Source organism: Procambarus clarkii, chromosome 32 (assembly GCF_040958095.1).
Source record: "Procambarus clarkii isolate CNS0578487 chromosome 32, FALCON_Pclarkii_2.0, whole genome shotgun sequence".
In the NCBI taxonomy this organism is placed as follows: Eukaryota; Metazoa; Arthropoda; class Malacostraca; order Decapoda; family Cambaridae; genus Procambarus; species Procambarus clarkii.
In genome coordinates, this window is record NC_091181.1 from 30,407,060 (window position 1) to 30,420,615 (window position 13,556).

At 36.1% G+C, this 13,556-nt stretch overlaps 1 protein-coding gene across 2 annotated transcripts; it reads right to left on the bottom strand.

Moving 5' to 3' along the window:
• Positions 1-1,404: 1,404 nt before the first annotated feature.
• Positions 1,405-13,437, bottom strand: Der-2 (Derlin 2). Of its 2 annotated transcripts, none has more exons than XM_069335083.1 (7): positions 13,196-13,437; positions 12,055-12,172; positions 11,505-11,570; positions 11,124-11,267; positions 10,037-10,183; positions 8,919-9,082; positions 1,405-6,661 (listed from the first exon to the last, which is right to left on the bottom strand). In XM_069335083.1, the coding sequence occupies exons 2-7, from the start codon at positions 12,145-12,147 to the stop codon at positions 6,535-6,537; spliced, it is 741 nt and encodes a 246-aa protein (XP_069191184.1). In that variant the 5' UTR covers positions 12,148-12,172; positions 13,196-13,437; the 3' UTR covers positions 1,405-6,534. The 2 variants fall into 2 exon arrangements, with proteins under 2 accessions (XP_069191184.1, XP_045600194.2); XM_045744238.2 differs by having other exon boundaries at positions 13,174-13,437.
• Positions 13,438-13,556: the final 119 nt, after the last annotated feature.

A 13,556-nucleotide genomic window follows, 5' to 3' on the forward strand; every position in this document is an offset into this window, starting at 1 on the left:
ATCAACTTAGTCTAACTTTTCTAACTGAACACCTACAGCAGGTCAAGGATTAATTGAGGACTGTTGGTGGACACCTGACTAACTTATGTTGAGGCGGGAATAACACCCGACTTAGTTGTCACAGTATAGTGACGTGTGTCGAAGGTTACTTATATACTTACAACTTATATACTTATAGAAACGCTTACGTGTTTATTGATGATTTGCCTCCACATGTAAACCTGAACGTCTGATTAGAGCTCCATGTGTCCCCCATTGATAATTACAGTGATATGAAGCAGTGCTAATGGATGGAAATCAGGCATTCAGTTGGACTATCACATGTTCCCCTATTCGGGTTAGTTATGTTTTGATCCCAGTAAAGAAACCCCAAGCGTATTCGAGATAAGTTTTGTTGAATAAACTTGTTACCAAAAAGTCTTAGCAAAGCCTACTACGAAATAATCAGACTTCCCTTGCATATCCAGTGACACTAGCATAAATCATAAATAATGAATTATGACAACCTTAAGTACAACATGATCCCTGGAACAGCACCTGTCTGAAATGGCCACCCACGGTGAACTTGTTAAGCCTTAAGCCCAACTCGTCAAGCCCTACCTTGACAACTTTGACCTAAGAATGTGTGGCACTGCTCTGGCATCTATGTGCTTTCTTTATGACCTCTGCCGGCTGTCGGTCATATTCAAATAGGATACATTATCAGGCAAGGTTGTCATGGGAAAAAATTACACAAAGGAGATCACCTACCAGGGCAGTGAGGGAGGCAAAGTGCTTGGCTAGAGCAGGAAGGGGCGTGTTGTCCCAAGTTATGTACCTGCTCTTTAATGAGGGAGTTCTACTACATTGAACAATTCCCAACAGTGGTGCAAATACCTCTTTCTCCCTCATGCACCAACCCGGACACTAAGCCTACCTTGGAAAGTGGCCTTCCCACGGGCTGCTACTCTTGATGCGGGTGGTCCATTGACCCAAACAAGAAATCTACGTGGTTTCTTCACACGCACAATATTGTACCAGGAGAGAATGGGTAGGGACAGAGACAATCCCCCCTCAAAGACCCCAGGGTGCCATATGTGAACCACCTCACCTTGTCAAGGTGAAATCCTTGAAGGAATAACATTCAACAAAATGTGCAACTGTTAGTGGGGTAATGCAATTCTGACAGTAATGTGCAGAGCTCTGTTCCATTAAGTACAGTACCCATGACTTAATCTTGTGGAGCCAATGTATAACCAAGCTAAAGATGTTTTCCACTTATATGATGCCTAAAGGAAGGCCATAGAAATAAGTCACACTAAATAGTATGGCATCTTGTTATTCAGAATATCTAACCATTTGCAGATACTGTAGTGGGAAAAAAAGAAGCAACAACTTTAAGAAGGGAAACTCTAAAGGTCACAATTTTTGTGCTCATTTATTTTTGCTCCATGCATCTTTAACAAATGCAATTTTTTTTTATAAAGATTTTCATTATCAACAATGCTTCCACAACCATTGCAAACATAACTCACTTAACTACTCCTTTTTTTTTTTCAGGATAAGTATACACAAACTAAATCTCATACAGATAATTGATCAATACATAGTAATTTAAACAATCATTTCAATAATTCACTGCATTTCTTAACCCTTAAAGAGTGGTTATCATCATATGTTGATCTCTAGGTGAATATGGTTATCGTCATTTGCCAATTTTAGCTAATAGCACCAGGTTTACACCAAAATTATATAAATACCTCTATATGGACATAATGAATTTAATGAAAACCCATGGAAAAAGACTGCACATTTTGCAATGAGACTATCATACACTACTGGCTTGTGGTTATCATCAGATCACAATATGCCAATACCCACCAGTGTTTTTTGTAAAGACATTACTAGATGGAATAACAGCAAAGAGTGGGCTGCATGGCACTTCCTTTGAGCAGTGCTGCGAACAGGTGTACATATTACATTGTAAGCCTATATACAGTAATCCATCACTGTTTTCATCAATTATGTGTACATAAATCACATAAATCAAGTTATTCAACACTGTGTAAACTAAAGAGATGCAACAAACATGAAAACCATCAAAATTCAAAATGGGTACTCACTCCATCCAATGCCTCCCCCGTCAATGGTATATGAAGCTAGATTTTTTTCCGTTAAAACTCAACATTCCACAAGTAATTATTTAATTTTTTGTTTATGTACAGTTAAGGTGTCATATTTTATGATTGCCATTCTTTGAGGGTTACGCAAAAATTATATTTAGCCACACCAAAAGTGTAGGAAGTTTGGGTAAATGCTAATTTCCTCTCATTTCTATAGTGGATCACACAAAAATAAACAGGTAAATGCTATATACTGTTGCAAAAACCAAAACATAAATCTGGCAGTACACTGTTGCACTGCATATCTTTTGAACTACCATATGCAATTAGGTTAGATAAATTTCCACTTAATGTCATAGGATACTGGAAACAAATTCACTAAATTGAAGAACAACTATTAAACAAGTAGTGAAAATTACTTTGTAAATACTCGGAATTTAGTAATTCAAATACAGTAAATACTAAAAGAAGGTACCAAGTCAGAACCAAGTAAGTAAAAATCACATTAAATTCACTATACTGTAGTTCCAAGAATATTTTGTAGGTATTTGTAGAATTCATCATTATAGGAAATAGTTATCCATTAAATAATGGAGGGAACATTCTGGTTCAGTTGTTTTCTAAAACATGAGATATCTATTATAAAATATAGTATCTCGTGTTTTACAAAACTTTTAATGCACTGGATAATTTTAAAATTCTAGAAACATCGTAGAGCCAAATATTTCTCTATGCATGACATGCTTGGTATATAACCCCCAATAAAGTTTTTAATTCTCAGTATTGTATTAAGAAATGGTGGTACATATCTGACTTCTGGAAGTTTGAAGTAACTTTCTGTAGCAGGATCCTGAACCCAAGTTAATAGCATGAGGGGGCAAAACTACATAAACATTCAAAAGTTCGTATCTATCCTTCATTCGGCATATTGGAACAAAAATTTGTATTCAGTAACTTGTTTATATGCAGTGATTTGATCTTTGGGCATACACATTTGTCAAACATAATTATGGAATAACAAATCTGAGACCCAAGTTAGGTTTTTGCATCGATAACAAGTCACACTCCATATGAGAAAATATAGCACAGCATATATAAAAAGGTCAAAGGTAAGTATTAAATATAAGTACACTATTACTCATGTAGTAGAGTTCCTTTTACCCCATCACATATAAACTTTCCTAAAACATTTTAAATGTAATGCTCCAAACTTTTACATCTAGATTTAGTTAACTTGTAGCATCAAATTAGGAAGCAAAACATTTTGCACAATTTATATTAAACCATGTAATGCATGTACAATTTTATTATATATCCTGCATTCAAAGTCAAATACAGTACAGCAGTTCAACATATACCAAATGCTTATCAAATTTGTGAGAAATATAACTTCATTAGGGCAGAAAATGGGCAATTGTCCCCCCTCCCCCCCCCAAAAAAAAAAAAAAAAAAAGTTGCATCTTAAGTGCCTGTAAAGGATTTCAAACATTCTCCTTATTTATGTAAAAAATGGTTTCATGGGTGATGAAATACATGTACAGGGTAGTCTGTTTTATCTAAAACTTGAAAACTCAAAATATAATTTACTATTACTGTATATTACAAATGTAATAAATCTTACAAAATCCATCAATTAGGGAAATTATATATATATAAATAATATACTGTATATCGTGACACAAAGGCTGCATGAACCCTTGAACCATTAATCGCCAAGAACGCTCTTGACCCAACCAGGATTCGAATCCCAGCTGCCCGTGATCACCCCCTCCCCTAGCATACAGTGTACTATAACCACTACACACTCAATGGTGTAATGATTATAGTTCTCTGTACACCAGGGAAGTGATCCTGGGCAGCAGGGATTCGAATCCTGGCCAGGTCAAGAGAGTTCTAGGCGATATGTATATATGGTAAACATCTTCAATAATTACAAATCCTTTTAATCAACTGAATCTTATTGACAGTTTCTTTACTAACAGCTTCTGAGTTTGACAGCACATATTTACAAACATATTTTGATGCAGTGTATGAGCTTATTTGCATTGGTTTTGTATGCTTTTCAGCTTAAGATTGTATTTATCTTTCAATACTTTGTTTATATAATTTGGGCAAAGCAAAAATTGTCACGGTTTACAAAACAGTTGTATCGTGTCTATTAAATAAAAGAATTTAGAGTAGTCTTAATTTTTGAATGTCCAAAGAACATTTATTCTCTACCTGTTATTTAAATATAAATTATGAAGATTAGTTAATCGTGTAAAGATAGTACATGATGGTAATATGAAACAATTCCTTTCACTGGAAAAGACAAAATCTATAGTGCAGTATTGTAATACAGCATTATGTAGTGGATGATTTGTGTGTTCCTCAGTGAGTTAGGTAAAGCACCGTTGGGTTTGGCCAGCAATGGATGAACCAGTGTATACACAGCCTCATCTTTAGTACACCAGAATACCATGTTTAATGTCAGTATTTTGCCATTGCCAAGTTCACTTTGTCCATAAACACTTGTAGGTGTTGGTCCAATTTTATACCAGAACAAGGATACACACACATCAATATGATTGTGATTATTTAGGAATAGCAAATTAACACGTAATTTGGCTCGCATAAACTGGATAATTCGTAGTCTAATTGCTTATATAATACTACCGTACAGTGGAATGATATCACTGGCTTTCTGGATGCAAATGCATTTCAAGTTTGGTACATCTTTATTTGTAAGGATGATGACGCTGATGCAACTTTGCGCATTCGAGAAACATTAAAGTTGCACAATGGCTCTTTATTACTTTGCATGGAAGCACAAATTTGGAAGTAGTAAAAAAACTTTCTTTCGTGATGCTTTTTCTGATGTTATCCATACTGTCACATATATCCTGAAACTCTAAAGAGAGTTTCACACTCTTATACTAGCAAAATATATTGCTTGTATAATTTTATATTTATATTTGCACACTTCTGCATATATTACACGTATAAAGTCCATAGGATGCTCAATGTTTTAAGTAAAGCAGAAGCTCGGGAATAATGGCCAATGACATAACAGTATTAGTATTACTTTTTGCAGTGATTACTAATATCATTACTAGTAATTATGTATTAGAACATACCCATGTTTTATACACTATTATACAGACAAAGTTAGTGACAACGTACAAGAAGATGGTTACATTAAATAGCTAAATCCCCCAGTAGAAATATTACTGTACATAAAAACATAACAAAACTAACACTAAACCATATATTTGTATATTTCAATACTGTAGTATGAAAATGTTCCTCTACAATTTAGGTTCGACTTCCTACTGCTGTTCAAGTTTTAACTCCATGTAAATTCTCGCTCTGGAAATGTATTACTTAAAAGATATTTATTCAGAATTGATCAATTTATTAGACTTTCTGTAAGTACAGTAATTATAAATAAAAGTGCTAAGCCAAGATAGCTATACATCACTGTTTTAGAATTTCTGTAATATAATGCTCTAGTTAACACTCTACAGTAATACTAACCATCTTTCCTAATAATTTTTGCCAATTATGTTGTAACTTGTTTTGATACTTTAATAGAAGTATCAAATTCTAAACCAAAATAAACTATAAACCCCCACAAACTAACTAGCAACAACTCGATACTGTCTGAATCATTATCAGTTTCAACATGATAATGACAGAAGACAGACCAAAGCATTAACACTTCAATTCAATGGTTTAGTGTATATTTGTCCCAGCCAGGTTACTGTGACTTATGCTCCCATGCTCAGCATGCTGAGGGCCTCGCAAGTAACAAACCTGCACGATAACCAGTAAGAATATTTAACCACTTGTGGAATAAATCTTTGATTTCTTTATCCTGAAAATACTGCAAATTTGTCTTCTGTCAATTACTGTCAACAGTAATTTTAAGTACAACCGAAGTAATGCAGTATACACAAACTCGCTCAGTACTTCTCGGTCTCGATTAGTTTGTCTAACAATACTCAAATGAAGAATCGAACAATCATCAATGAAAATCTCAACAGTGTGAAAATAGAAGTGTTTTAAAGAAGAAAGCAAGTGATGCCATTCCAGTTACAGCATTAAGAAAAGAAATTTACAAAAATAATTACCCTAAATGTAAATGCTGGTTTTTCATATCGCTGCATCAAAATTATTTCTGCTGACAAAGTCTCTTCAATTATGCTAGCAGTCAGTATCAATCAGACAGACTGTACAAAATTTTAAAATATACAAAAGGATAAAGCTATGCCAAGATTTGCTCTTTCTCAAATAGAAGTTCTGTGCTTTCAAACTAATGATATTTATCACTGATCTCGACTTAAAATGAGAATTGGCCTTAGTGAAAACAGTCCTAGGCATTGCACGGAACCCTTTACCATTATAATTATAATTTTTTTGTTTTTAATTATTTCAAGGTTGACTTGCAGTTTTACTGTTGCTGCTGCTGCTGCTGCTGTTCTCCCCGTGGTTGTTCACCCCAAGGAAAACCACCAGGTCGCTCTTCCGGTTGAAGATTGTAGTTTGGACCCTCGTAATTCGGCTCACATAACTGCACACTGGAATTTATGAATGCTATTAAAATGTTAGTTTAGGGATGTTCACGACAGTGCACACAGTCTTGCTTTCTTTCAACCTTGTGATAAAAAGAGGAGGAAGCTGGGCTGGGTACTCACCTTTTTACCGTTTCAGTAAAAAGCCAAATGCTTCTGCACCCCATGAGAGATAGAGAAATGGTGAAAATGATGATTGCAGGTATACAGTACAGTAGAACCTCGAGTGACGATTGCCTCAAATGGCGAACATTTTGGGTAACGATCGCCGACAATTCGGCTCGTATAGCGACTGCTTGTTTGAACGACGACAAGACCACATGGTGGGGTCGCGCTGCTTCTCGCACATTCTCGGACCCCTCCGACGATGCAAATTGTTGTTTTTGTTTAAAGATGCTAATGATGCTGGGATATAAAGGGGCAACTGCTGAGATGTTGCAAAGCAATGACTTTTTTGTAGCAGAAAGAAATGAATTTTTTTCAAATACAACAAATGTCAAAAAGGTTCATTTGGTGTTCGGCAGGTAGGCTGCTCCATGTTTCTTAAATAAAAAAAAAAAAAAAGTTTAAACAATTTGAAAAACAAATGCCATAAAGAGGATCTATACAAAGAAGCTTTTATGTCTATACACACTGTATAGGTTGTAAGACCATTATTTGAGTATGCAGCACTAGCATGGATCTCTCACCAGAATTGACAGGGCTAAGCCATGAGGACAGATTGAGGGAACTCGCCCACACAACCTTAGAAGAGAGAAGAAACATGGGGAATATGGTCACTACGTACAAGATCCTGAGGGGAACACAAAGTGGGCAAAGGATGCCTATTTAAATTAAAAGGAGGTAGAACAAGGGGATATCTGTGGAAGCTGAACATGCAACCGACTCGAAGAAATACAAGGAAATTATTATTCCCTGTAAGAGTGGTCAGCAAGTGGAATGCATTGAAAGACGAGGGTGTTGAAGCCAATTCAATTCACAACTTTAAGAAAAATTAATATGAAAATGTTAATGTTGACAGGTAATTAGTGCACCAGGTATAAACGACTAGGAAGCAGGGCATAAAGAGCTAGATCTCGCTTCATCTTAGTCAGTGATAGATAAGTATTGATAGGTAAGAAGTACTGTCTGGTACAGGTCTAACATGAACGAACTTGTCTCAAGTTTTAATTTAAATCATCAGAGAAGAGCTTGAAACCGTTGCTCCTTGTTTGTGTTACAGCCGACCTTTTGAAGAAGTTGCCTTGATCAACATCCTCTAAATTGTTCAGTATTATAAAAGTTTTGATGAGAACTGCCCTGTGATGTCTGGTTTGCAGTGTTAGCCCTATGGCCCTCAAATGTTCCTGGTATGAGGGTCGATTTAGTTCTGGAAGGATTTTTGTTGCCCAGTGTTGAACTTTTTCCAAAGCAGCTATGTCTTTCTGAAGATGAGGTCTCCATACTTGGATAAAATAATCCAAGTTGGGGCACACCAGAGATTTATACAGTTGAATAACTACCTTCTTTTCCTTAAAGTTAAAGGTTCACTTCATTATTCCTAGGATTTGGTTAGCTTTTTAACTGCACCTCCCACTTGTGCAACTTTCAGTGAATGATGGATTCTGACTCCAACGTTCTTTTCCTCATCATTCTGCTGCAAGGTAATGTTGCTAATTTGGTAGTTGTGACATGGATTCATAGGGAGCCGGTCGGCCGAGCGGACAGCACGCGGGACTTGTGATCCTGGGTTCGATCCCAGGCGCCGGCGAGAAACAATGGGCAGAGTTTCTTTCACCCTATGCCCCTGTTACCTAGCAGTAAAATAGGTACCTGGGTGTTAGTCAGCTGTCACGGGCTGCTTCCTGGGGGTGGAGGCCTGGTCGAGGACCGGGCCGCGGGGACACTAAAGCCCCGAAATCATCTCAAGATAACCTCAAGATAAGCCCCACATGCAAGGTCTTGCATATTTCAATATTAAAAAGCATTGGCCAGTCTTCTGACTATTTGTGGAGTTCATGTAGATCAATGTCAATGATCTACATGAATGCTCTTACAGATTCTTAATTTGCTCTTGTGTGAAATAAGTCTTGATGAAATCAGCCCTGTCATATCTGGTTACATGGAAGGCCAGATTTAAGAGGCTATAATGTAATGCAAAAATGTAATGAATAGCATGAGTTCATGACGGCTGTAAATGTTGTGTAAATATTTGACCATGAAGCATTTGTGCAAAGGGAAACTACATATTGTAAAAATATACTGGGGAAAAAAAGCAACTTACAGGAAACGTGGAGTCTTCAAAAGCCTGATGCCTCCAGATCGTGCTGGGAAAACATCTTCGAGAAAGTAGTAGATGTGACCAACTGCAATTCCCACCAAGTCAACCAGGATCGAGTTTCCCAGGAGAACACTAAAGCCTAATAACACCCAGGGCAAGTAAGGAGCCTGAAAAAAGTAAACAAAATACATAAGAATACTGTTACTTAAATATGAACCTAGATCTGTGTCAATCACATGTGGGCAATCAAGAAAGGAATCCCTGAACTTTGTACTCCTTGTGTAAATTGTAAATTAGCGTATATTCAGAACATGACAACGTGTAGCAGAACTAGAGGGGAGGGGGGGGTACTGGCAATACTTGGGTGTTGGATGCTACATTTTCACTACATATTATCTTCATCACTATAACTACCTTCACTACACACCATCTTTCCCACTGTAACCATCTTCATTTCAAACAACCTTCAACACTGTCACCATCTAAACTACACATGACCACATCCCTCATTGTAATCATCTTCACTATATACTGTCTTCGTCACCCTAACCATTTTCACTATCCTGAAACCATTAGGTATCCCATCTACAACCATCATCATTACCATCTTCCTTCTCTTTCACTACATTCCCTATCCTTCACCACCTTCCCTACACTTCACCACCTTTCCTTACCATTTACCACCTTCCTTTTTGTTCATCAACTTCCCTACCCTTCGCCTCCACCTCTACTTTTCATTTTCTCCTCTTCCTGTAATCTCAGTGTGGATAAAGTCTTTTATTTTGCATGGTTGGAAATTAGTATACTTCGGCATTTCACACAAGGGAGGTGGGGGGGGGTTATGGGGCTCGACCCCGACCCACCCATAATCATCCCCAGACAAAGACCAGTCACCCTGCAAAATTTGATGACACTAGTCCTATGCATTTGGCCTCCAACTTGGACTGAAAGATATTCTTTTATAGACACAGAAGATGGCTATGGAATTTGAATGAATAATACAGTAACTATCTGTGGATATTATTGTCAATTTTCTCAGTCCAATAATAAAAATAAATACTGTATTAACCAAATAAAAAATATTAAGAGTTAAATCCAAAATGTGCATTTAATTACTGTACCTGGAAGTTGAGAATGCCAAAGAAATTCATGCGAACAAAGGGATTCCGCCGTGCCCACACATACACTAGCATTATGGTGAAGGCCTGACCCAGGAACAGGAGGGAGCAGAACATGGCACAAATCAGCATACATGCTCCACCAAATATCTGAGAAAACATACAAATACTAATGTTAATTAATACAGTATAATACATTATTAACTGAAAAATAAATTCTCAAATTGCCAAAGACACCAGCATCAAGTACATCCACTCAAATAATATGCAAATAAATACCAGTATGAACTATTTAGAATATGCTAAAAAAGAAAACATATTGGATAAATTTTAAGTGTGATGAAATGCCATTTTCTGGGCAGTACATCGGTTGTTCAGTTAGTTTCTGTAATTGGCATGAATAGAACACTGAATATGCTAGGCTTCCAGTAACAATCTCAGCACACCAAAATGAGCACCTTTTCAACTGTCTTGTTTACTCCAAATGGTGGGATACTTGTGTGAATCAGAGGTCAACTTACTGCTAAAATGAACTGATCCCTTCTACCCTCCTATGTCTGTTGGCTTTCTAGTTTCCCTCTGAACTTTTTAGTTTCAACCTGCCAGTGGTTTGTCTTTGCTCCATTACTCTGTGTTTTTGGCTGCTTGCTGTTGTATGATTTCAGAGCTTTTTCTGATGGGTCTACTTTGGTCTTGATGCTTGTTTCTACCTGCCAGGGGTGTTCCTCAACCTTGCTACACTTGAGTTAGCAAGCTTGGAACATTTACTCTGTCTTATCCGTATTGGTGACATAGCTATTGGAGCGGACGAGGGGTGCTAGCTCAGGAAAAGTAAATATTCAATGTGATTAGAAAATCTGGTTTGAATGTACAGTACTGTATATTGAAACATTTTAACATTTTAAGAGATAAACATATATTATATCAAGCTGGCTACTAAATACATAAAGACTATAGGTCAAATTTTACATACCAAATACATTTATGGTATACATAAAGCAAGCAGGTGGATAGTGCCACACAAAAAAAGGATGCTATAAAAATTTGTTATTTCACTTTAATTACATGAACACTCCCAGAATGATCTTACCATCATCAAGACAAAATCAGCTGTACGTCCACGAAAGGAGCCTTCTTCTAGCATGCGGCAGTAACGGTAAGTGAATATCATATTGAATAAGAAGTTAAAGCCTATAGTCCCAAAGAAGAGGAATGTTGTCAACAGTCTCCACAGCTAAAATGATAAGTGTGTGTTATAAAATAATTATATTTTTCTAATTACAGTATAACAATATTGCCATAATATATCACATTATGAATTATGAGATTAACTGATAGACATTTTTTAATTACAATACTGTAGTAATATAAATTAATGTTGCGATGATATATATGACAATGTGAACCAAACCATCTGCCTGAATCTGCTGTTTGGAAACTAATGATTATCTGCTACTTTAATTCCACTTACCTGATAATGTCTGAAAATGAGGATAGGGTTGAAGTACAGCTGAAATGGTGACACAATATCCAGTTGCTGTGAAAACCAACAAAATGTACAATAGAAAAACAACATTTTGATTTTGTAAATTATTCTAATATAATTTATAATACAAAATACAATATAGCCAATATTATATAGCTGACAATTAAATTCTAAGACAGCAAACATGTGCAAATAAATGCTTGTGACTAAATTCAAAGTACAGTATGGCTTGTAAAGATGTCTGTAGCATGATATTCCAAGAAATAATAAACCTTGTGATAATATTCCAATGAACAACAACCTGTGGTTATCATTAGCATGAACTAAAGTTTGAGATTATAGCAGTGTATAGATAATGTACAGTGATTATAAAGGCAGCACTACTGTTGGAAAAAATAGAACCATAGAAGTCATTGAAAGCACAGTTTAAGTACAAAACACTTGTACTAAGTACACTTGTCTAAAAAATGATGACAGGTATATATGAATAATAGATTAATAACTTTGATATTTAAAAATAAGCATGTTAACTCACCACAAGTATGGTGGTGATAACACAAGCAGTTGTATAAGCACGTGTCACTGGAGGCATCTGCAGGTATTCTTGTCGGAATGTCAAGTGAGCCATTTTGATTATTTTACTTCAACAAATTCTGGAAAAACATTATATATATACAGTAAAATTTAATCAAAGTAGTTCTCTTCAAAATGAATACAAATTTAACGAACAATATGAAAAGACTCAAGAGGAATAATTCTGTGTAATCTATACAGTATTGAGCTTTATATTTATATTTTTTTTAATTTAGATTTTTCCTTTATACTGTGGAAAATACAACCTTTGACTAATATTTTTTGTATTATTAATTCCTACGTCATAAGTGTAAACCAAATCCAACTTACTCTGCACATTATAAGTATCCAAAATATAAAGTACGCATTCCAGATTCTCTTTCTAAATATTGTTCAAAATAAGATTTAAATTATAGATCAAAATCTCTTTTCTGAGTAAACCACTAGCTTCGTTCCTAACCAATGTCCTACTCTCCCCTGTACAGCAAACGACAATCAGACAGGCCAACACTCTGTCAATTATTTCAAGCATCCACTCTTAGTTACACTAGAGCAAGGGTTAGGTTAGACCTGAAAATCTGTATGTGAACTGTCTGCTGTATGAAGTGATCCGTGTCCAACAGATGGGGACAAAAATAATTTACCATTGCTGGATTGCTACATTGCATTTTTTAGTGAATGTGGCTATACAGTATATCAGAATGGATGGTGACCTATTTTATAAAATATAATTAGACCATAATTACCCCCTTATGCCTACCTAACCTAAAAATTCAGAGTGCATTATATACAAACATTGCAGCTATTGAAGTTAATTATAAAATACAATCTGCTGGGGACAAGGTTGATGTATTTATTGAATAGGTCTAAAATTGCAAGTTAAACATTATTTTTACCCTTTTGGATGTATAATACATTACTTTCAGCACCGACAGCTGCATTCACTATAGAGGATTTCCATAGCTGTCAGGTGATATATTGGTCTTTACCACTTTGTACAAGGACCATTGCCCATTAGAAACAACATAAATTAAAACTGTCATGCTTTTATCACACCAAATCTGCTAAGAGAGCTAATTACCTTCTATAATACAGTACAGTACCCTTAATAACGTCAATGATGCAAGGTGTCAGATTTGAAGACACCTTCACATATCGCTGCCTCCCTCGCTGTACAATATTGTTGACGTTGGGGTGAAGCCTTTTTTTGTCACGTGTAGCGTGGGACAGGCTGGGACGGGTGTGAGTGCCTGAGTGGGACAGACTGGGACGGGAGTGCCTGCCTGGGACACAGTGTGACAGAACCCACCCTGCAGACGTGTGTTTACATCACTGGCAGCTGCCAGGCGAGTCATCTTTCTAATTCCACTTTCAACATTACTATAGAATAGGATCTATGAGTGTTTATAAAAACTTTTTTTTTTATAATGTTATGACATGTTTTAACATATAATGGGAATGTCA

What these genes read in the sequence shown, in the direction of transcription:
- Der-2 (XM_069335083.1), bottom strand. Translation starts at nt 12,147, where the DNA reads ATGGCTCACTTGACATTCCGACAAGAATACCTGCAGATGCCTCCAGTG. An exon ending in TTATCACCACCATACTTGTG is followed by an intron (nt 11,571 to 12,054) that starts GTGAGTTAACAT and finishes TGGTTTTCACAG; the next exon opens with CAACTGGATATTGTGTCACC. An exon ending in CTGATTTTGTCTTGATGATG is followed by an intron (nt 10,184 to 11,123) that starts GTAAGATCATTC and finishes ATGTTTTCTCAG; the next exon opens with ATATTTGGTGGAGCATGTAT.